The sequence below is a fragment of the Trichosurus vulpecula genome, chromosome 6 (assembly GCF_011100635.1).
Source record: "Trichosurus vulpecula isolate mTriVul1 chromosome 6, mTriVul1.pri, whole genome shotgun sequence".
In the NCBI taxonomy this organism is placed as follows: domain Eukaryota; kingdom Metazoa; phylum Chordata; class Mammalia; order Diprotodontia; family Phalangeridae; genus Trichosurus; species Trichosurus vulpecula.
In genome coordinates this window covers 106924254-106949884 of record NC_050578.1, presented here as the reverse complement: position 1 = coordinate 106949884, position 25631 = coordinate 106924254, and the positions used below count along the sequence as shown (strand labels likewise).

At 39.9% G+C, this 25631-nt stretch overlaps 1 protein-coding gene across 1 annotated transcript in view; it reads left to right on the top strand.

The window, feature by feature from the left end:
* The first annotated feature begins 300 nt into the window (after positions 1 to 300).
* EDNRA (endothelin receptor type A) overlaps positions 301 to 25631 on the top strand; it is an 89357-nt gene continuing 64026 nt past the window's right edge. The window contains exons 1-2 of the mRNA XM_036763838.1: positions 301 to 696; positions 5337 to 5820. Of these exons, the coding sequence (XP_036619733.1) occupies positions 5401 to 5820 (420 nt within the window). The 5' untranslated portion in view covers positions 301 to 696; positions 5337 to 5400. The remainder of the gene's footprint in view (positions 697 to 5336; positions 5821 to 25631) is intronic.

Sequence of the window (25631 nt, the reverse complement as noted above, 5' to 3'; positions counted from 1 at the left end):
CTTCTAATCCAATCTCATCACTCTACAGATGAGGAAACTGAGGCCCAGAGGGAGAAAGAGGCTCCTCCGAGACCACACAGGAAGTCAGTAGAAGAGCCGAAAACCAATCCCGGGTCCTCTGACTCCACTTTCAGTGTTCATTCCTAGGCACCATTTCGGAGAGGAAATGGTTAAAAGAACTCTGAGTTCTCCAGTGCCTGGGAGGCACATGCTAGTGTTTAATACAGGCAGCCTCCTTGGGGCTGGAGGTTTGGGGTTGGTCTTGTTTTTATGGAGTGGAGGTGGAGGAGGGAAGTCTTTGGGGGGAGCGGGGGGAGGGAGGAGGGTGTTGCTTTGGAGTTTTCATTTTCTCCCATGATTTCGCTCCCACACACTCATCTCTTTTCTCTCAGTGACCAGCAGAGGTAGAGAATCTCAATTCCACTCAGCCTGACTGAGACGGGAGAATTTGGAAGACCTCCCCCAAGAAGCCACACTGAGGAAGTTTGCAGAAGCAGCGGCAGCGGCAGCAGCAGCTGGAAAGGCTAGAGCCTGCAGCCACTTCTTCCTCTGTCGCTGCTGCCTGTCCTGGAGCCCGCGCCTGGAAGGACATCCCTGCTCGCCTTGACTTTGTTGGGCTTCGAGAATCTCATGCCTGAAACGGGGACTCGGGCAGCTGCTAGTGCCCGGAAAACCAGCCCGGCGCGGACCTCCATGGTATTTGAAACTCTTATGCTTTTCGGGGACTCCGATATAGAAGGGGAGAGGAGGTAGAGAGGCGCTTGGAAAGCGAGCCTTGAAGGGGGTGGGGAAGGAGAGAGATAAGGGATAGGAGTGGGGGTGGGGGGTCCATTCAGCGTCTACTTTCAAAGCCACTTAGTTTGATAGAAACCTCCAGTTGGGGGCTGACGCAAATACCTGCAGAGTGTGACCAGCTCTGTCTGGGGAGCAGAGGGATGAACCCAATGCAAATTTAGCCCAGCTGATATTGATTCTGAGGGCTATTGCTGTCAGTGGAAGGTGATATTGATCAAAAGCTGCTGAAGACTTGGGGGAGGGGGAGAAGGGTGTTCAACTTTTAATCTTCGTTTGGAAATCCAGGGCTCACTCTCTTTGTCTTTTCACTGGAACTTTTTCTCCATCATCTTTACTTAAGGGTTACCATTAAGCTGTATTATCCCCCTTCCTGCTTGAACACACTAATCTGAATAGATTTCGTTGTATCTTCTAACCCCCTTGCCCTCATTCTCTCCAGTGGAGAAGGTTTGGTGGAACGGTAGGAGGTGCTTGGTCTAAGGGAGAGTAAAGAGGGTGTTTTACAAACTCCAGGGCTGCGCTTTTGGGAATATACCCTTGCCTGGGAACTCGTCTGGCTCTGAACAGGCGTGCCTCTTACTGAAGTCTCAGGGGTTTTGTTCTTGTGTCCACTGCACGACTGAGTTTAAGAGGTATGTGGACTTTACACAGAGATGCAGCGTTTTTTCAAGAGACCTAACTTCTCTAGGCTCCAATCACTTTCACTAAGTCTAACTGAAGGAGTAAGCACATGCCCTGATCATCCACTGGGTTTGCTCAGAAATTCACACATGGCAGTAACCAATTTCACTCTTCTCCCTAATCTCCTTCCTTCCCAGTTTGCTTCCAGAGAAAGCCCTGACATCCAACCAGTTTTCAAGTTGTCTGGAAGTTGCAGGGAGAGGGGGTGAGGTGAGGTTTCTCCATGGGGTTGAGTTAATATACAAAAAAAAAAAAATCTTTCCTCCCCAACCATCCCCTTCCACTTTAAGGTGTCAATCAAATAACACCAACCACCTTCACTTTAATTTCTCAGAAGAAACCTTGTTTTGAGCTGTCACCCTTTTGTAAAGGGGGGATTTCCAAATTGCCAAGTAGAGGGGATCTTGTTGCTGAGAAACAAAGATGTTGCTTTGATAACTGAAGTCTCCGAGCATGAAGATTCTATTTGGTCCAGTGCAAAGAGCTCTGGATTTGGGATCCAGTCTCAGTTCTGTCCCCCAACTGGCACTTCTCTGAGTCTCAGATTTTTTATCTACCAAATGAGGAGCTAGAATTAGGTGATTTCTAATTCTCCTCCACCTCTAAATCTATGATCCTATAACCGGGCACAAATAAACTTCTAACCCTGGTGTCCCCAGTATGGAAGGGGAGTTAGTCATGTTCTGTTTGGCCCCAGAGGATAAAACTTCAACAGCGCAGAGAAATTGAATAAAAATAGACTTAAGCTTGGTTGTAAAGAGGAACTTCCTGGATTCCCCGCTTCCACCTCAAGAACTTCAAGCAGAGGTTGACTGGTCATTTGTTCAGGATGTTCATGGTCAGATGAGATGGCCTTTGAGTCCCCTTCCAATTTTGGGATCCCGTGATTCTTTGTGGGAAGAGATGTGCTGATTCTGTTAACATTTCCGTCCCAGACTGCCAATGGAAACCTAGGGTTGTCTTAACAGAGGCAAGGAGAATTTTGTTACGGCTTTAATGCCTCACTCCAGGAGAATGTAAACCCCTTGAGGGCAAGTACTCTTTTTGTGTGTTTGCATTCCTCAGACATTTAACAACTGCTTGTTGAACTGATTTGTAAATTATATGCAATCTTCCATATACAAGATAAGCCACAGACCCAACTTCAATTCATCAATCAATAAATACTTATTAAGCACCTACTGTATATACCAGGCACTATGCAAAGAACTCAACAGCTTACACTATAATGGGTAAGACAAGAACATTATAGGTGTGTACGTGTGTGTATAATATGAATATATGCATAGTAGTTAAGTTCAAGTTAGTTTGGGAGGGAAGGAGTTGGGGATATCAAGAAAGCTTCATGAACACGATGGAGCTTGAAGGGCTCTATGATGCAAAGGCAGGGATAGAGTACATTGATAGTAGAAAGGCATGAAATGAAAGTGTCAGATGTGAGGAACAGAGAGAAAGCCAGCTTGGCTAGTTCAAAGAGGCCAGGTTTTGAAAGGCTTTAAAAAGCTAAACAGAAGAGTTTATATTTTATCCTAGAGGCAATAGGAAGCCATTTGAATTGACTGAGTAGAGGATTTTCTCGCATGAGCATGGATTGGTTTCACAGAACCCAACCCACTATGTTGTCTTGAACTAGCCGCACTGGTTTATGAGTGAGCTGGCAGAGAAATGGTGATTACTAGGGGCAGTATATGGTTATAAATTGGAGGAGGAGGAGAGAGAGTGGGTGATATGTGAAGTTGGGCTGATCCCAGGATAAGAACCCACAAACCTCGGCCTCATTAGCACCCTGCTGTAATCAGCCAAAGCTAATCAGTGCAAAATGGTGATGTTCAAAGCCTCTGGAGCAACTCTGATGAAAGACGTGATAGTGTCAGGCAGTGTTAACTGTGATCCTCTTAGAAGGCGGTCATGGGCAAGCTGCCCATTCCACTTCTCGGAAACTGCATCTCTTTTTAGAAAGTTAGCACACAGGGTTCACCTGCAGTGGTCAAACCAAGAAGCTTTGGCTAAGTCAGTCTTTGCTGTCCTCTTCTCTTTGAGCTGATGGGTTTTGCTGCTTTGTCCTTGGATCTTACAGCCGCTGAACACTTCGGAAATGTTTGCTTCTCATAGACTCCATTGGAAAAAAACCTCACATATTTTACAGTGTAAGGTACAGAAGCTATGATGGGCATCCGCCTTGCACCAAAGTCTTGGGACTGAGCATTTACAAACCAGGACTCAAGCACAGTTGGCTAAAGAAGTGAAACCATTACCCAGCTGCTCCTTCAGACCAAATTCAATTAGACTCAACTAACTGATAAATGGATACAAAAAAATCACATAGTCCCCTCCCCATATTTTACTGGAGGAAAAAACAACATAAACACAGATAGGCAATATGGTGTGGTGGAAATAAATTCAGGCAAAGGATCTGAATTCAAATCCATTTATGACCTGTGTGACCTTGGGCAAATTACTTAACTTCTCTGGGCCTCAGTTTCCTCAACTATAAAATAAAAGTCTCTATAAGCCTCTGTGGTCCCTTTTAGACTTTTCAGTCCCTTTTCTTACTAATTAATTCAATGACAAGCCACAAACGCAGAAGACCAAAAATGAAACAGATTACCTACCCACCTTTTGTCAGAGAATTGACGGTCTTAAAATGAAAAATACATTTTTGGGCAAAGCCCTTGTTCCTCTTGACTATGCAAATTTGTTGGAAGGGTTTTCAGTTTTCTGTTTTCTTTTTTTAATTGTGAAATGGGGTGGTAGGTAGGCACAAGAGAGAGAGAATTAATGCTTGTTAAATGAAAATATAATAAAAAAAAACATTTTTAAAGCCTCTTTCAGCTCTAAATGTGTAATCCTATAAATAAAACTGAAGTAATTTTTTTTTTTAAGGAGAGAGGATGAATAACTGGGGAAATGAAGAAAAACCTTTTGTAAGTGTGGCACTTGAGCTGAACCCAATCAGAATTTAAAAAAAAAATTATTAAGGTAAAAGTGGGCTACTACAGGGATAAAAAAAGAAACTTTTATAAAATTGAGCTTACTTTTAAGGAATCTGACCATTTCATTGCAGCTTCATAATCTATATCTTAATAGTTCAATTCTGCTTATGTGGCCATTCTTCATTAACAAGCAGCCTTTCTTCCATCATCATCCATTAAAATTCACTCTCTTACATGCCCTAACTTAGCAAGGAGTCTTTTGTCCTCTCTGTGAAGAAAGGGCTTTGTAACACGTGCTGACAAGTACTGGCCCATATCACTGATGATCATAACATTGAGATAGATTGAGAGTCTGAAGGGACCTTACAGTCATCTAGACCAACCCCACTTTTTATAGATAAAGAAACTCAGGCCCTGAGAAGTGGCTTGCCCAAGGTCACACATAGGGTTTAGTATTCTTTCCACAGCGCCATGTTATTGCATGATAATTAATAATAAAAATAACCACCACAACAATAATGACATTTACAAAGCACTTTAAGATTTATAAAGTACTTTACATATATTATCTCATTTGACCCTTGTAACAGCTCTGTGAGGTAGATTTTAGTTTTATCCCCATTTTCCTGATGAGGAAACTAAGGTTGAAAAAAATTAAATGGACTTGAAATGGATTATGTAGTCAGTTAAATGACTGGATTTGAACTCATGTCTTTTTGACTCCCAAAATCTGGCACTCTATCTACTACACCACTTGGTTGTTGAAAGCAGGGGGCCTTTTCTACAGGATTTTTCTTCAAGTATTTTGTCAGATGGTTAGGGTAGTCTGATATTGAAACGCCTTACCTAGTTAGAAAAGATTCTCTCAGACCTTTGATAATGCGGGTTGGATTTTACAATCAAGTGTCTTTTTCTTTCTACATCCAGGTGAAAAAAGTGACTGCCCAAGACTAGTAGTGTGAAAGACAGAACACTTCTGCTTGATTTCAAGATGGAAACCTTTTATATCGGGGCCTCCTTTTGGCTCCTGTTGGCTGGATGTGTGGTCAGTGACAATCCTGAAAGTTATCACACAAATCTGAGTGACCCTGCGGATGATTTGACCACATTTCGTGGGACAGAGCCCAGTCTCCCCTTCACCACCCACCGCCCCACTTCCTTGGTCTTGCCAAGCAATGGCTCAATGCGTAACTATTGCCCTCAGCAGACTAAAATCACTTCAGCTTTCAAGTACATCAACACAGTGATATCTTGTGCTATTTTCATCGTTGGAATGGTGGGGAATGCGACTCTGCTCAGGATCATTTACCAGAACAAATGTATGAGGAATGGCCCTAATGCACTGATAGCCAGCTTGGCCTTGGGAGACCTAATCTATATTGTCATTGATATCCCCATCAATGTATTTAAGGTAAGTAGCAATGTAGATTGAACTGTAATTTATTATCTTGATTCCAAAGTCATGATCTTCTAGGGCCTCCATTATCTCTTGGCCATTCCCTTCTGTTTACATTAAGGGCTGTGCTCTGGTGTCTTACAATGGAGGAGAAGTTTTATTTTGAAAGGGAAAAAAAGCATCCTGGTTCTCTCCTAGTGAGTGGTAAGTTTTGGAAAGTATCTTTGAAAGCATAGCCTTTCATAAAATAAATGTTTCAAAGTTCCCAACATTAATTACAATGTTAATTTGATTGCTAGGTATATGTTGTACAAAAAGGAGTGCCTTTTGAAGACCTAATGAATTTTCAGGAAAGAGACACACCTTTTTTTTTCTCCTCAGTTGTCTGAATAATTCAGGGAAAGAAGCAGGTTTATCACAATTTTTGTAATGTGGCTGTGTTGGCCAGATTGCACAGTATTAGTAGACTAGGCAGAGGATTTATTCATCTCCCAAAATATGGATTGGTTTGGTGCCCTTAAAGCTACAGTCATTTGAGAAAGTCAGAAGGTTTTACATTTAAATTTATTAAGCTTCACAGAGGCAGCTTGGAATATGAAGAGAATGCTTAGATTGAAGTCAGAAAGATCTGGGTTCAGATTTTGCCTCTGATACATTGGCTACTTGACCCTGGGCAAGTCACATAACCTCTGGATGGCTCAAACAACTCCATAAGAGAGATAAGCCATGAGCAGTTTGTGATCTGCTTTGATAGAGGGAATTCCCACACTGAAAAATTCAAAGAGGCTTTTGTAGTTGCATTAACTGCATAAAGGTTTTGAAACAGCTTAACCAATGTAGACATTATTAGTACTCACACAAGCCAGAAAAGATTTGATTCTCTGTTCTTTCACCCTAAACATGCTAGGAGAAAAGGGAGACTGTAATTTTAATTTGTTTCAACCACAGGCCAACAAAGAAAATTTTTCTCTCAATGATTACAAGAAAATTCAAATTAACTTAAATTCAGTTCCTTTGTAGAATAATTATGATGATACATGTAGGGTTTGACTCATGCGAGGGTTTTTACATCATTTTTTTTCAAGCATTAATTATCACTCCTTTTCACTGCCTCACCCCACCCCCATAGACTAGTAAGAAAACCCACTCACGATAAGTATATATTGTCCATCAAAACAAGTTCCCACATTGACCTTGTCCAAAATTGCACGTCTCATTCTGGATCTTCAGTCCATTACCTCTCTTACTGGCAATAGGAGTGATTCATGTTTAGACCTCTGGCTTTGTGGTTTATCATCATGTAATTCAGACCAAAGTGCCACTTCTTTGTCCTAAAGCCCAGCTATTGGGTCACTGTCATAAATAAGATCATAGATTTAGATTTCGAAGGAACCCCAAAGGCTGTCTAGTTCAATCCCCTCTCTAATAAAGGAAAAAAGTGCAGTCCAGAGAAGTGAAGAGATTTGCCTTGAGTGACAAAGTCAACAGATGTCTGAGGAGGGACTTGAATGCAGGTCTTCCTGACCTGAAGTCCAGTACCTTATGCTCTACACCATTGCTACCTAAGGCCAAACAGGCAGGAAGTGACAGAACCAAGGTTTTGAACCTACGTCTTTGTCCTTGACCTTTGTCTTTCAAATTCTTCTTCATTTCATTGTGGATAGGAACATGATAACAAGTAGGACTGTATCATCTAGGCCCTCCATAAAACATTACTTTAAGTGGCAAGTTTTGCCTGTCAAATATGTGGTAAATTTTATCGGGTTAACCAGGGATATGCTGATATTGTAGGGAGATTAGACTTCTGTCATCATTATGGGAAGCAAGGTGAAGAAGTAAATAATGGAATCAGAAAGACCTGGGTCCGGGTTCTGACACTCACTAGCTGTGTGGCCTAACCTCTTAGTGTTTTGGTCCAGTTCCTAAAATGAATTGCCAATCTGTGTTAGTGAAAGAAGTTTCTACACTGAGAATTCTCTAAACCAATGCAATCATTGGTCCAGACCAAAAACATGATTGACATAATGAAAATGATGATAAAATCTACATTTGTTACTTTGCAATTTACAAACATTACAAATGGGAAAGCCTTCCAAATAATAGAAAAACATTTCACGTTAAACAAGGCAAAGTTAGACTATATCAAATACTTTACATATTTGTTTCGTTATTGGGTTTTTTTCTCACCCTGGGGACAAATTCATGTGTTTCCTATTGGAATTTAAAATGGGAATTCCAAACAGAACTCTGATAAAAAAAAAATTGGAAATGTGGAATTAATTTAAAATGCTTTGTGTACATTAGAGAAAACTTAAGTCTTATTTTTCTTTTCTAAAAAATGTCTCCTTCATTTTCCCTGAAATAAATTTAATTCTTTTTCAGACATACATAGGGCTTGATTCAAATGGTATTAGAACTAATGATGCCCATGTCCATACTTTAGTAACACCATTTTTAAAAACTGAAATAACAAGGACATAAAAAGAAATTGTACTATGGAATCCAAATCAGCTATATCAATTACTGGTATTTATGTGTGTGCGTGTGTGTGTTTTCCAACACATTTTGGTTTGATCATAAATTTTACAAGGTATCAAGTAAATTATGTTAGGACTCTTCTACACATCTGATATAGCTCTGTGTTTTATCAGTCAATAAACAAGCATTTATTAATGTGTTGTATGCCAGGACCTATGCTAGGTACTGAAGAGAGTCAGGGACTGAAAGTTAGGGAGAGGAGAAAAAGACTAGGAAAAATCTCCTGGTCTTTTTTCTACAAAGGAGCATCTAATCAAACCTTATTTTGCATATTTGGTGACCCACTGAACCATCAGTGATTTTATATAGCTCTCCTTCTTGAGTGTGAAATTTCCCTGTAGTAACTTCAGTTCTACCTAGAGGCACAGTGACACACCAATCAATCTGATGATAAGAGTAGTGGTGGGCCAATCAATGGCTTAAAACCTTCACATCGGGGTCATCTTTCCTAACTCTTAGTATGGCTTTTTTTCTCTGAGTTAGTGGATTGAATTAACCATCTGGAGAAAATCCCTGAAAAAAAAAAGTCTTGAAATACTTGGAAATCTTTCTAAGCCATAGGACTCTGAGGACGCTTGTCCTTTTTCAGGGGCCAGACCTTGCAGTGTGTTTGGTGGTGCTTTCAAGATCAGAGAATCACAGAATTTAGCACTGGAAGAGGCCATCGAGTTTACCCCCATCATTTTACAGATGGGGATTCTGGGGCACAAAGAGATTAAGTAACTTGCCCAGCATGACACAGCTCATAATCTACTTTTACCTGTGAAATCGCCTCCCATTCTGGCCTCACTTCTACACTGCAAAGACAGAGAACATCTACCAAACCTCCCACCTCATTTATCATGTTCCATGATAACTGTAAAAATAATGGGTGTTCCATGGCCTTGGTGAACCCTACTCAAGGCAAGCTTAAACCACTGTTATCTCACATAGTGTTATAAATCAATTGATGGGCCATAGTCAGAAGGACCACAGAAAAGATCAGTTTTCAGGCAGAGAGTCTCAAGGCTTTAAACAAACATGAGGTATGTGTTTGTCTACTCAGCCCTAATTTTTTTTCCCTACGGATATGTTTTCTCATAAGCAAGCACCATCCCAAAGCTCCATTGAATGGAGTTCATCAATGAAACAGCATGAATTGCCAGGGCCAGGCTATTGTTTTTTTCTGCTTCGTTCTAGAACCTTCAATGGCTATTTCATACTACCTCAGGTCTAAATGATTTGTGCTGACCTTCAGGACCCTCACGATCAGGTCCTGTTTTACCTGTCCAGTGTAATCTGCCACTGACCTTCCACATGTGTCCTTAGATCCAGCAAGGCTAGTCTCATTCTCATACATCATGATTATTTGAGCCTTTGTTCTCCCTGCCTGAAATGTCTTGCCCCCTCTCCCAAACCAACGCCTTCTTCCAGGCTCAGCTCAAGTCCTGACACCTCTGTGAAGCCATATCTGGCAATTCCATAGCCAACCTTGACCTTTTTCCTTTCTTGGAATTCTTCTTATGCTTCTGACCTGCTGCTTAATGTTTTACTATCATTTATTCTGCTCAACACTCTTGCTCTCTCCCAGCCTCTGTGGGCCAGTCCATCCTCTAACAAGATTATAAGTTCATTACAGGCAGGAACCAAATTTTCTATTGCTCTTGTATTTGTTCTTCCAGATCAAAAAGTGGAAAGGGAGAGAAGAACAGAGCAGATGGCAGGATATCTAGGGTGGGTGGACATGAAGCATGGTCTGGGACTAGCTACTTAAAAGTGGGTTAGATAACTTTGCTCTCATTCATCAATCCGGAAAGCTCAGCCTTAAGAAGGAGTCCCTATTATTAGTAGATACACTCACCTATGAAATCTTGAGGCTGGACAAAAACATGGGGGGGAGGGGTGGTAAATGGAGCCAGAGGTCAAGTGTCAAACAGCTAGGAAGCCTCAGATTGGAGACTCCAACCCAGGTCCTTTGCATCTCAATCCAGTGTTCTTCACACTACAGCAGGCTGCTTTTCAATTATCTCTGTTTGTTTCTTGTCAAGCAGCCAAATTCAGAATTTATTGTTGGTGAGAATGCTGGATTTATGTTTCTCTGTGTAGCATGCTTTCTTAATTCCAAGTTCTTTTTTATAAAGAATGTATAGCAAGAGATAGTCTCAGAAGGAAACAAAGGAAGCTGCACGTTGCTTTACATGAAGGATTTACAAGGCTTAAAGTAATAAATTAGATCCAAAGCCAGAAGGGAGTTCAGAGGCCATCTGGTTCAACCTCTTCATTTTACATATGAGAAAACTGAGGCAAGAAGAGTTAAAGGACTTATACAAGGTCATACAGTGACCTTGGTCATACAGGTAGTACATGAAAAAAAAAAAACAAAATTTGAACCCAGGTCCTCAGACTCCAAAGCAAATTTTTTTCCCACTGTCTAATAATAACTGGCATATATATAACACCCTAATGTTCACTAGGCATTTTTCTTCCAAAAACCCTGTGGGACAAGTGTTATTATCCCTGTTTTTATAGATGAGAAAACTGAGGTTCAAAGACATGAAGTGACTTACCCAAGGTCACACAACCAGTAAATGACAAAAGTGGTATTTGAACCCTGGTCTCTTTTTGACTGCTGATCCAGAGCTCTTGCCATTGTGCCATGAATTAATCTCATGGGGTAGTAAGTACAGCGCCAACCTGGGAGTCAGGAAGAGCCGGTGTCAAGTCCAGTCCCTGACATATGTCGGCTGGGTGACTAGGAGCGTGATATTTAAGCCATCAGTGACCCCGAGCAACTTTCTAAGTCTGTAAGTTATATGCCAGTTGCCAATCAGCTTTAGTGAATAGTTCCACACAGGGAGTCCCCCTCACTGGCGAGCTTATAGAACCAGTCCAAACACCGGCAGGCAGCATTAAACAAGGAGAAATAAAACAAGTGAAAGAACATCAGTCAGTCTCCTAGTTTCTCAAACTCTTCCTCCTGATGGTACATCTTGGCCCCTGGTGGTCTGATCTTGAGAAGAGTCTGGTGATAGCACCATGAGCAGAAGGCTTATAAAAACAGGAGACCGGAGGGTGCATCAACCTTCTGGGATGACTAAAATATCTAATTCATGCTCTTCAGCCTAAACCGATTACATATTCACTCCATGAAGCAATTATCCCACTTGGTGTTCTAGAATTGGAGAAATGCATAAGTTACAAAAAGGAAATGGTCTATTTATAAAATGTTTGTCATCTTGTTGGTCCATCAGAACATCAAGAATGGCAAAAGGAATTACAAATTTCCATGTTGTCTCTCCCATTAGATTGTGAAGTCCCCGAGAGCAGGGACTGTCTTTTTCATCTTTCTCTATATGGACAGCATTTAGTACAGTTCCTGGCACACAGCAGGCAGGCACTTAAAAAAAGCTTATTGATCGACTTATTGGATAATACCCAGAGAACCAACAAACCCAAAGTTTCCTCATGTCTAAAATGAGGGGGTGAATTGATGACCTTTAAGGTCAACTATTGTATGATCCCTCCTCTAAATTGATAATTCCTATATGTAAAAAGAACAGATGTCTCTACTCATCAAAGTAGAGGAAACAATCAACAAATTAATGAATTATCCTTTTATTCACACAACAAACAAGCTCTCTGTGTGCAAGTGTTTGTGCATTGTAGCTCAAATATAGGTCATTAGTGGCCATTTGTACACAAAATGTGGATTATATTATACAAGCATCATACTCAAGCAAGACTTTTATAGGCTAACATCTGGGATCAAGACACAAAAGATGGCTTAAACAAAGGGCTGCTTCACATTGTAAAGGTTAGTGAATACATATCTGGCACAAACATGAACCAACACACCCTTTTAAGCCACAACATATGTTTCCCATGATACTGCAAGAAAAGAATCTGTGGGGTTAATTTTTGCAATGTAGCTTTAAGGATTGATTGGGCTCTTGGTTCACATGATGCAATGTGAGCTGGAATATTCAGTGTTGGAACTTTGAAGCTATAGGCATCTTATTTGTGTTACACTTCAACCATTTTGTTACATGCAAATGGACAACCTACAGTGGCCAGAGGAATTTTCCTTTCTTAGAGTTTGATATTTCTCTCCTTTCTCTCTCGCCATATACTGGTTTAGAACCAGCACTGAGGCTCTCTGGAGGTAGGACACTTTTCAGCGTCCCTCCCCATGATCTCTGTGCTTTCAATTCTGCCCTTATAAGATCACAGGTTCAGAATTGGAAGGAACCTTAGAGGCCACGGAATCCAAGCCTGTCTTACAAATGAGGAAACTGAGGCACAGAGTACATAGGATCACACAGTAGTAAGTGTCTGAGATAAAATTTGAACTGTCTTTCTAACTTCAAGCCCAGTATTCTTATTTACTATACCATAGGAGGCATCCTTTGTTCCTTGTTCCAGAGACCCCCTTTTTACTACTATAACAAAGCTCAGAAGACTTTACTTTGAGTCTGTGTCAGTCTATAAATATTTCTTCAGTCCTTTGTTTCCTCAGAGATCCACCATTATCACCTCCAGGTATCTTTGTCATTGCCAACAGAGTTTAAGTGGGGGGTGGGGGGGGAACAGGAGAAAGGAAAGTTAAGAAGGATTTTTTTTTTACCGTTTTACTTTTATCTTAAATACATCAAAAATATTTGTAAGTTGGTTGGTACGGAGGTGACGGTCCTGCTTTACCCTGCCCTATTCAGACAACATCTGGAATATTGTGTTCAGCTCTGGGAATAATATTTAGAGAGGATACCAATAAGCTGCCAACTATGCCATGGACAGCTTAGCTGGAGAAATGGATAGAGTACTGGGCCTGGAGTCAGGAAGACTCCAGTTTAAATCCGGCCTCAGATACTCACTAGCTGTGAAAGACTGGGCAAGTCACTTAACCCTGTTTGCATCAGTTTCCTCATCTGTAAAATGAGCTGGAGAAAGAAATGACAAACTGCTCCAGTATCTTTGCCAAGAAAACCCCAAATGGGTCATGAAGAGCTGGATACAATTGAGTAACAATAATAATCTGGATAGTACCAGAGGAGAATAACCAGGGTGGTGAGGGGTCTTAAGGTCATGCCAAATGAGAATCAGTTAAAGGAACTGGAGATGTTTAGCCTGCAGAAGAGAAAACAGGTGGGACATGACAGCTGTTTCTAAGCATCTGAAGGACTTCATGTGGAAAAGGTTTAGACTTGTCCTGCTTGGCCTGAGAGAGTAGAACTAGGAGGAGTGGGAAGAAGCTACAAATAGACAAACATAGGCTGGATGTCAGGAAAAAAGTCCTAACAATTAGAGGTACCCAAAGAATATTAGGCTGCCTTGGGGAGCGATGGATTCCCCTTTGTTAGGAGTCTTCAAGCATATGTTGGATGACCTCCCATTGGGAATTTTGCGGAAGAGATTCTTGCTTGAATATGGGTTGGACTAGATGGCCTCTGAGATCCCTTCCAACTCTGAGCTTTTATGATCTGTTCTCTAGGCTAAGAGCCAGGGAAGAAAGAAAAACCCTGTCTAGAAGCAACAGGTGGTGACAGGGAAAAGGAAAGCAGCAAAGCCATCCCTTCAGTCCTTGGAAATTGGTGACAAAGAGATAGTCCAGCCTGGGAAGTATCTTTAGAAGCTTACACTGGCAGAAAGCCATACAAAACGATCCCCCAATAGCAATGTCTAAATTCCCAGTCAAGAAAAATTGTTAGTAATCAAATGTTTAAGTAATGTTTGTTACAGTCATGGCGGTGTCATGTGGTGAAAAGAGCCCAGGACTAGGAGTCAGGAGACCTGGATTCTAGAGTGACCCTGCCATTAACTGTGTCATCTTGAGCATATCATTTTAACCTCATGGGGACTGATTTTCCTCATTTATAAAACAAGAGAGTCTGACTAGATGATCTCTAGGGAGCCATCCAGCTCTCAGATGTCATGATTCCATTGTATTCTATGATTTTACAGCCAATTTTTTTGTTTTAGGTGACTTTTATGGTAGAGTGAAGTGTTTTTAAGACTTATATAGAAGCTTTATGGAGTAACCAAGTAAGAGTTAGAAGAGACCCCAGGACCCACGTAGTCTCCCCTACAGGTGAACAAGAAATCTCCTCCAGCATGTACCTGGAAAGTTGTCATCCACTTTACTGGAAGACCTCCTGGGAGCAGGATACCCCAGCACCTCAGGCAGCTTATTCAGCTTTTAGATAGCTTGAGTCTATCAAGAAGTATCTCATGACCTCAAGCCTAATTTGGCTTCTGCGCAGCTTCTACCCAATGCTCCTAATTCTGCTCTCTGAGACCAGGCAGAACAAGCTTGAGAGGAAGAGTAGTACAGGAGAAAGAGCTATGTCTCTGGAGTCAGAGGTCATGGCTTCGAAACCTGCTACGGCCCCTACCTGTGTAAGCTTGGAGAAGTCCCTTAACCTCCACATTTATATAATAAGGGATTTGGACCAGATGACATTTAGTGCCTTTCCCAGCTCCAAACATGAGATCCTAAGTTTGATTTAAATGTCTACTTTATTAGACTTGGAGCATAATGTTACTCTTTCAATTTACAATAGAATAGCTGTCCTCTGTGTTTTTAGTCCATTGTTGGTGATATCAATGTGTTCTTGTTGTTTTAATGCAAAGAAATTGGTCAAGAACACAACACCCAATTACAACATCCTTCCTATGGGAAAATGTGATCCATTTTACAAAGTTTTCAAGGAATTTTCAAGCAAAAGTGGGAACTGCCTGTGTATGGTCCTGGAGTAAAAATGCAGAAATTGCAGGCCAGCAGGTGATGACAGATCTAGAGCTAGGAGTGACCTTTGAGGTCACTTATACCAACCCCCTCATTTTACAGATGTGGAAACCGAGACCCGGAGGTCTCACAAGGAATGAGCGACAGAACTGGGATTTGAATGCAGGTTGTCTAAGTCCACATCTGGTGTTCTTTCCAAAGAGCTGTTCTGCCTAGCTCACCAGAAAGCCAGCTACCACCTCAGCAACTGTGGGGTTGATTCTCATATGCTATTTGACATCTTGGGAAACCACACATCCGTCCTGCTTAAAACTGATCATTTCCCATCCTTCTTATATGCCTAGAAGATTTTTATTTCATCTGTTGGTGTCTTGCATGTATTTGCTGGTCAATAAATACTTGTTGATTTGGTTTGATCAGGTCCCACACTACTCTAATGAATTTTTAATAAATTCACTTACATGTTTAAAATAATAGTTGACATTTATATAGAACTTTAAGATTTACCAGTTACTTTTTCAAATTTTGTCTTATTTGACTCTCACAACAATCCTTTGAGGTAGGTACTCCTATGTCCATTTTACAGATGGGGAAACTGAGTTTTGGAGAATGTAAATGACTTGCCCATGGTCTAACAGAGGTGGATTTCAAACTCAGGTCTTTCCTGACTTCAAGTCTAACACTTTCCGTTCCATTTTATTATCTCTATGAGAAGGGATTTTTTTTTTCTGCTTTGCACGTAGAGGCTCACTTGTGATCTGGACACACTACATATCTGAGTTAATCATATTGCCCAATAGTTTCATATATAATGTACATATTCTTTCTCCTGTCCTGCATCTTCAAGAAAGAGAAAGGGCTTATGTTCTTACTTGCTCCAAAAGTGTAGCTGTAATCACAATCACAGGCTAAATATTGGAACAGTATTCTCTGAGATTAGAGGGATCAAATTGCTCCCACAACTGAGGTTTCTGTCCATTTCGCAGTGAGATGCGTTCCAGCTGGAACTTTTCCCAGTATGTATATGGCATTGTAAGAAAGCATCTTGCAGTTGCTTCAGGAGAAAGAGCCTTTTTTCCCACATACTCATAGTTCTAAGTTAAATTTTGTAATGTTTTCTTGATGCTTTCGATTTTTATACTTTGCCATTTTTCCGATAAATCCCTCTTCCCATGGAAACCTCCCTTGCAATAAGGAAAACAAATTGTCACAGTGACTGCATCTGACGGCATACGCCAGATCTCATTCCCATAGTCCACCACCTCTGTTAAGGAGAAGACGAAAGTGTTTCATTTTCAATTCTCTGGAAGCAAGTTGGTCATTGTAGTGGATCTGAATTCTTCTTTCTCTTTGCATTGTTTCATTGGAGTTATTGTGGTCATTGTGTGTATCACTTACGGTATTAGTTCCCATGTTTCTCAGAGTTAAATCCTGAAAGCAAGCTTTATCTGGAACGCCTTCTCTCTCACCTTTCTATTTCATTCTCTACCCTTGGAAAGTGCCTTCATGTCCATAAATCTGAGAGAAGTTTATGCAAAGCAAAACCCTCTTTCCTTTGTAGTAAAATTCTGAAATGTCAAGAGTTCTTTTCCTACGGTTGAGTCTGCATGGGGGCTGAATTCATTTCCTGTCTCCCCAGCCCTTCCCCTGCAAAAATGGCCCTTTCCATGACTTCTCTATAATACACACATGGAAATATGACTTAGATTTAGCCCTGACATGGAGCAGTGACTCATATGATCAGACAAACATGCATATCACCAAAGGTTTGCCTTGTTTCCTTCACAAAGCACAGAGGAATGTGTCCTTCACTTGCTGTGCTTGGGCTAGGACAAGCGCACATTGCAAAATATATTTTCCGAACCCAACAACTGCAGACTCTAACAGTTGACAGAGTTGCAAAATGATTACCCCACTTTTGTCTATTTTTTTAAAGTTCCTGTCTGGAAGCTTTCAGAGCCCCCTTCCATCCATCCATACCTCCACATCTGACTTTTCATTTCCTGTGTCTGGGAATCTCATGCTCTTTCTCATAGCTATGTTAAGTAATTAGTCTCTTGTGAGGTTACTCTCCTAACCAGCAGCATTTGGCTAAAGGCAGAGCTGTTCTCGTTTCACCACTGGCCACAGCAGATCTTCACAGCTAACAGATTGTTCTCATGAACTATGGAGGCCAGAAGGTCAGGAGCCCAGGTTCCATCCGGTTCCTATTAGACAGGTGTTAAGATGCAAATCATTTTATGCACTTCCTTACCTTGCCACACAATTGGGTATGTGAAGGAGTTCACTTGATTTAAGAGTTTGTTCCTCCATTATTAAAAAATAATAAACATTATGTATCCCTGAGAAAATAGCTTTACATCACGGTATGTATTTTTAATATGAAAAAGCATGTAATTTTCAACCCGCTTTTCAATCAAATAATTTTAAAGCGATTTAGACTTAGAACAGTAGAGGCTCCAAGACTCAACTTGTGTCCAAAAAGGAAGGATACTAAACCATGGCAGGAGAGGGAGGGGAACTCTCATTAAAGAACATGTTTGATTCAATTCAAAGTATTTATTAAGCACTAGTTGCTATTTGCCAGTCTCTGTACTACGTGCCAAGGCCCCTTTAATTTAAATAAAAGGGGGTGCCCTAGCATGTAGCACAGAGACCGTCCCTCACTTAGATCAAAGTCAATTGCAAGTCACATCATCATCTCCCTGATGTCACGGTCCTCTTCAAGAGTGAAGGACAAACACAACAGCAACACACAACATGCTGAGGAGGTGAAGACAAAAATGACACAGTCCCTGCCCTCAAGGAGTTTATATTCCACTGGAAGAAAATAATGTGCCCACGGATTAAAAACAAATACAAAGTAATTTCAGCAAAGAAGAAACACTAACAACTAGGGACATCAAGGGGGGTCTCGGAGGAAGTAACATTTGACTGAACTAGATGAATCGGACCACATGGCCTCTGAGGTCTTCTGCTGTGTGTGTGCTTTCTGAAACCTACTTTTATCTCAAACATTTCCGTGCTGTATTATCCTGATTTAATAATTAACATGGTCTCACACCATTGTATTAAGCTTATATAATAACTTTGTAAATATTTAGATTCATCAGGGCAATAGGAGAAAACTTGGGGAGAAAATTCAAGTGACCGTCCCTCTAAAGTTTGTCGGTGGGAATACAGTAGATCAGTAATGAAAATTCTCAGTAACGCTGTCAAAAATAAATTTGACACACTGCTAGGAACTTTAAAACTGCCTTCTGGGTATACAACGTACTCTTGGGAGCAAGAATTACTGATTTCTACACCACAATCCATTGGGGGTTTTGGGTTGTTTTTTGTTTTTTCTAACTAGGTCTGGTTTTTGTTGGGAAAACTGTTCCAAGTTATGCATGTATTAGTCAGAGATAATATCCAATAATAGATATGCATGTAAATATCATTCAATGTCAGAGTTTTCAAAAATTTCCTTAGTTTCCAACATGCATATCCAAAGTTGCACAAAACCGACTGACCGCTTAGTCTATCTGATCCAGTGTACACATGCAATTGTTTTTCAATTCAGTTCATTTTAACAAATATTATATAATTTAGTCTTTTATAATATGGCACTGAGCTAGGCAGTGGTAAAGATACAATGGTATGTAACGCAGAGTTTCTGATCTCCAAGTGCTTACAATCTAGTAATTGAAGTGAGCCAAGGATGCAAATACCAAGTATATGACCAAATACAATGCAGTTATAGTTTAGTGGAAAGAACTTGCAACTCATCAGAGATCCTGAGTTTGATTCTAGAGAACAGTTTGGAATTACACCCAAGGGGCTATAAAACTGTGGATACCCTTTGACCCAGCATACCACTAGGTCTGTACCCTAAAGAGATTGAAGAAAAAGGAAAACAACCTATATATTTACAAAAATATTTATAGCAACTCTTTTTGTGGTGGCAAAAAATTTAGAAATTGAAGGGATGCCCATCAGCTGGGGAATGGCTGAACGAGTTATGGCATGTGATTATGATGGCGTTCTATCATGCTATAAGAAATGGCAAGGGGGATGGCTTCAAAAAAACATGGGAAGACATATATGAAATCATGAAAAGTGAAGTAAGCAGAACCAGGAGATCATTGAACACAGTAACAGCAATATTGTAATGATAATCAATTGTGAATGACTTGGCTACTCTGATCAATACAATGATGCACTAAAATTCCAAAAGGACTCATGATAAAAAATGCTATCCACCTCTAGAGAAAGAACTGATGAACTCTGAGTGCAAACTGAAGTTCAGTTTTCTAATTTTCTTTATTTTTCTTGCTTTTTTGGCATTATACAGCTAACATAGAAACATGTTTTGTGATTTCACATGCATAATTGGTATATTGCTTGCCTTCTATGTGAGTGGGGGAGGGGCAAGAAGGAGGCAGGAAATCTGAAACTCAAAAAAATTTAAATGCTTAAAATTAATAATAAATATTTTTAAAAATAAAAGAAATCCTGGGTTTGAGTTCCAGGTACAATACTTAGTTCTTTGACAAGTCACTTTACCTCTCAGCCTCAGTTTCCTCTTCTGTGAGATGGGGATGAGAGTATTTGCACTGTCTACCTCACTAAATTGTAGAAAAGTGCTGTGAAAATCATAACTCTTTCTGTAAATATCAGCTGTCATTTTTAGAGTGAGGTTCCCTTCTTCAAGTTCAATTTTTAAAAAGTTATTAGAAAACAGTTATCAGTCACCAGCTCCTTGCAGAAATCTTGAAGGAGATCTATATGACCCTGAAAACCTTACTCTGCAACCCAATGTATTATGTCTTCAGACCCTGAAAGAGTTTTGTAATTAAAGAATTGATTCAAACCCAAGTGCACATGCAAGCACATACACGTGCGCGCACGCACACACACACACACACACACACACACACACACAAATTTTAAAATACTTTGTTCAATAACTGAAATCACAGAATCAACCTTATATGTAGAATCAGAAGGAAGCTTGGAGATCGAGTTCAGCCCCTTCATATGGAGGTCCAAAGAAGGGAAATTACTTGTCCAGGGTCACATTAGTAATAAATGGAAGATCTAGAATTAAAACACAGGCCCTCTGACTCTGAATCCAACACTCATCTAATACTGTATACCACACCAACTCCCATGGAACAGGGCATTGTGTATGTTGTATATTTGAAGTTTAGTTTGGTTTTGTTGTTTGCCCAGGACTGCTTCGATGAAGCTTCATTTTTATTTTATTTTGGTGTTCAAGAGTCAAAAGGAATTGAGTTCATCACCCAGATATGTCAACACCAGCTAAGTGACTTGGCACAAATTGCTTCATGTTTCTGGCCCTTAGTGTCCTCATCTGTAATACAAGGAGCTTAATCATGAACACTAAGGTCCCTTCCAAACCTAAATCTACAATATGATTTTCATAAATGTAGAAAACTCTCTTTACCATTGCAGATAAGCAAGTCATCTGTAACTCAGAGAGTTACCTGGGGGATTGAAAAGTTAAATGACTCACCCAGGGCCACATAGCCAGTATGTTTCAGAGGTGAGATTAAAACCCAAGTTTGCCTGACTTCAGGGCTAGCCTAGCCCTCTATACACTGGGCAATGCTGCCTCTCTGATAAACCACTTGAGGTTATGAAATAACACCTTTTTTTTCCTTCAGTTTGGTTCTTTGAGTAATTTTAAATGATTGTTTTTAATTTCAAAATTGCTGGCTGATTTTTATTTCAAAATGGTACCAATATTTTTGGTAGAGGGAGTTTTGGGGGACAATGGCAGCAGCATTTAGCATAGGAACCACTCCTTTGCATATTGCAGCAAGGTTAATAGTTTGTAGACTGCCCTGGAACATCTGGTGAGCAGAATTTTTGTCTCTCATGTTCATTTTCATGGTGGTGAAGTCAAATGACAGAAGAATGGCCAGAAACTCTAAAAACAGCTGAAAAGAAGAGCGGGGCTCTTTGATGAACCAAATTTCTGTTCTTGGACAGCTAGTCACAAGCATCTGTGTTGCCAAGGTGATGTCCCATCCATTTACTCACTTAAGTGGCGATGAGTCTATGATTACAAGGCTAAAACAAAGGTCTACAAGTATCATTCTCATATTGTCAATCAAGGGTAATTTTAATGATAATTGTAATTATAATATAATATATATCAATAACAAATGTGTAACATATATTGAGCTTTAAGAGCCTCAAAATAATTTACATATATTACTAAATCTCCACAATACAATTTGTAGAATACCAGAGTCTTTCTTCAAGTTTCCTTTTTTATTATAAACTTTAAAAATATCAACAAACCTGAACATTTCAATATATAATTCAATACAAACAAAAAAAGAAATTATATTTGAAACTGAAAACTTCTGCTAAGCACAGTTTTTCATCATACATAGCTTGGTGCTTTTTAAAAAATAATTCAAATTTAATATAGTCGTTCCAACACTGCCCTTCTTGTCTCTATTCCCTTCTGTACTTCCTTCTGCTCTCTTCTGTGTATTTTTTAATGATTCATTGACACCTTTTTTTTTTCTTTTTTCAGTGTCTCTCCCTCTGTTGCTCTTCCAATTCTACCTCACCCCTCCAAAAATAAAACCTTCCCTTGATACTTGTCAGTGTCGTCACACAAAACAAATTCATGCCTTAGCTGGGTCTACATGTGTATGTCTCAAGAAGTAGAAAGCAAACCGCTTTTCCAGAATCATGATTGTTTGTTTTCTTGACCACAGTTCATAAGTCTTCCACAGTTGTCTTCATAATATTGTACTTGTTGTATAAATTGTTCTCCTGGTTCTGCTCACTTCATTCTGCATCAGTTCATACAAATTCTCCAGGTTTTTTGAAATCCATCCTTTTCATTATTTCTGACAGCACAATAATATTCGTTATATTCAACTATTCCCCACTTTGTTCAGCCATTCACCTATTGACAGGCACTTCTCTCAGTTTCCATTTCTTTGCTTCAACAAAATACATTGCTATAAATATCCTGTATGTATGTCTTTTCCCTCTTTCTTTGATCTCTTTAGGGTATAAGCTTAATATTGATAGTGCAGGGTCAAAGTTTGATGACTTTTGGGATCTAGTTCCAAACTATGTTCTAAAATAGTTCAAACACTTGACAGCTCTACAAGCCAGTACACTAGTGTACCTATCCTTCTATAGCCTCTGCAACTCTTATCTTTGTTCAGTTTTGCCATCTATGTTAACCTGATGGGGTGCTATTTTAAAAAGGAGAAAAACAAAGGCAGGATTAAAGATAATGAAATAAATTTAAGTGGATCACTTTTTTTAAATCATTTTTTAAAAATCAGAAATCCTTCCCCAAACATCATCACCATCATGAAGTGATTAAAAAATATGTACCATTAAATGTAAAATAATTTCATATGAAATTTCATTCTGAGTTCCAAAATAAAAGGTCAGATACTATAAGGTATATTTGAACTACTGGCCCATGAGAAGATTTGAGAGGGAAAGGAACAGTTCCTTCCTTTGCTAAGGATCTGGTAATCTATTTAACCCCCTCAGTCATTTTGTTTCTAACCTTGAGATTGTTAGGTCCTGGCCAAATTAAACTCTAATCACCAGAAACTTTCAGTACAAAGGAGATGTTTATGAGTTAGGGTTTTAGAATAAAAATGTTTGTTTTAGAACATGTGTTGGGAAAACACATAAGCTTTATCCTAGAAATGTTTTCATTCACGTAACCTTGTAAGCTTCCCCCTAAGCGTAGGCACCTGAAACCTACATCTGTTTTCTAGATACTCTTTGGATCGGCATTTCTTCAAAAACTGCAGATAAGCCTGTAACTTATACTTCCTTTTTCCAGACCAAACTAGGGGATGCATTAACTGAAAAGAAGGGAATAAGCATTTGTACTGTACCTACTATGTGTCAGACACTGTGCTTAGTGCTTTTTATAAATATTATTTCATTTGAAAGCAAAGGCAATTAAGTAAATAGAATAGTGAATGACACAGAAAAATCCCCTCTCCTGGCCTTTTTCCCCCAGGATTTTTGAAGGACTCTGGGTGGGATCTCTCTGTGGATTTCTGCATTAGGTGGGTGAGTTTAGAGGTGATTCTCTCTGTGGCCCAATGTTTGAAAGCAATCTAGGATCTTCCAAATCCTAGCATAAAGCCACCTTCCCACAGCCCCCTTCCCTTCTCCTTCTGTAGTGGTTAACATCAGAGTAGAAGCCAAGTAACCTTTCTGGAGTGCGTCTGACCATTTCCCTGCCTTGGTCAAGAACTTTCAGATTCCCCATTGCTTCTACAGTTAAACACAAACTCTTGAATTCAGCACATGAAGCTCTCCACAATCTGGCTGGTATAGAAAACCACACTTGGCATAAAACAATCCCCAAGTACTACTGGTAGAAAACCATACCTGGCATAAAACGATCCCCAAGTACTATTGGAATTGTACATTCCTATAAAGAGTTACATATTTATCAAAACCTCCTCTAGAGCTAGTGCCATAGTATGTGTGAGCCCTTTCTCAGTCCTGGGTCTCCCTTGATGCCTAAATGAGCCTCTACTTATACCATCTCATTTGTAAACTAACCAAACAGTATTTGTACATGATGTGTGCAATTCAATGAGCTGGTCCTATCGTAGATACAAAGAAACACAAGACAAGTTTTCTGCTCTCAAACACTTTACAATCTATTCAGGGGTACTTATAGGTATGAATTTTAAGGTAACCAATGCTACAACACAGGAGACAAATGTCTGATGAGTAATGAGTATGATAGGGGAGGTGGTCAGAGATAGTTTTCAGTCTAATCTTTCTGAGGTTACTTGACCTAACTGCCCTAAACTGACCTAACTGACCTAACCAACCTAAAACATTTAGGAAATACAAGATATTTCCTTATATGTCACATTTATCAACTGCTGGAGGAAACTGAGAATCATAAATATAAGGCTGGAAGACCTCTTAGAGATCATCTAGTCCAATTCCCTCCCCCCGCCCTGTTCAGTTGTGTCCAAGTCTTCATGAATTAATTTGGGGTTTTCTTGGCTAAGATACTGGAAAGGTTTGCCCTTTCCTTCTCCAGCTCATTTTACAGATGGGGAAACTGAGGCAAACAGGATTAAGTGACTTGCCCAGAATCACACAGCTAGTATCTGAGGCCAAATCTGAACTCAGGTCTTCCTGAACTTTGCAACCTAGCTGACCCCTCATTTTACAGATGAGGAAACAGAAGAAGCCCAGAAAAAGGAAGGATTGTGCAAGCAGTAAGTAACAGAACCAGGGCTCAAACTGTTTTGGTACAGTGATCATTGGGTTGTTATACTATAGAAAAAGAGGCAAGAATGAAGGAAAATAGCATTTTTTGCCTAAAGGATGAAAAAATACAGTTATCAAAACATGGCATCCACATGAAGACCAAAAAACTTGCTTTTTTGGAAAGAGATTGGCACAATTTGAAATGAAGTTTGCCTGAAGAGAGACTGATGTTTGTCAGCCATAGTCCATATGCTAGATGAATCTTACCACCATTGCCACCCCTCACTCTCCACAGAACCCCCAGTCTCTAACTTGCAAGTACTTAATTGACAACTAGGTGATTTCAAATAGCCCATACTGTCTTGTGAGCACTAACCACTGCTGCTTCTTGACTCATCTGTTATATCAGGCATCAGAAACCATCAACAGGATCTAATGCTACCCACCCTTAGTCCCTGTTCTCTTCCATCCTTACTGACTGTTGTCAACCTTATTGACTTCATGTCTAATCCTGTTTATGGATACATTTAACAACTAGCTTCGGTTTGCTATAATGCTTTGAAACGTTACAATGGTTCATAGCCCCCCAAAAAAAGAAATGTGTCTGGGGATCACTGGATGGAATTCTAGGGCAATAATCAGGAAACCAGGCTTATTCTGTGATAGTTCTTGTTTGGAAATAGAGAAAGGTGTATGCATTCATGTGATTCTCCCACAAATAACTAGGTAACTAGGAGCATGTCGCTTAGTGTCAGTAATAATTTTCAATCTGATTTTGGTGTCAAAAAGCAGATTTCAAGATTGGGGTTTTTTACACATTTTAGTTTATTTTACAAAAAAAAAAATGATGGCCCCTAGACCCAGTACTCTTAAAGATTTAAAAAGGACTTTTAACCACTAATGCCTGAAATACATTTCAGATATAGGGATTGTGTCAATCAACACAAACCACCGAAGGCTTTGCAAATGTGAGCAAATACAAAAATGTCAGAATTGGCAGAGTGGGTTTAAAAAATAAGTAGTCCAGTTTGGCATGGAGTAAATGAGTAGGAATAATGTGAGATAAGGATGGAAAGGCAGGCTGGAGCAAAATCACATAAGGCCTTGAATTCCAGTTATTCAGTAGGCAATAGGGAACCATTAACTATTTTTTTTTTTAGCAGACAGATGCAGGGTCAGAGCTGTGCATTAGGAAGATTACACAAGCAGCAGTGATTAGGACAGTTTGGAAATGGGAGTCACTGAAGGCAGGAAGGGCAGTTTAAAAGCCAGTATAATAGTCCAATATGTCTTCTCTCCCTTCCCACTCCCTCCA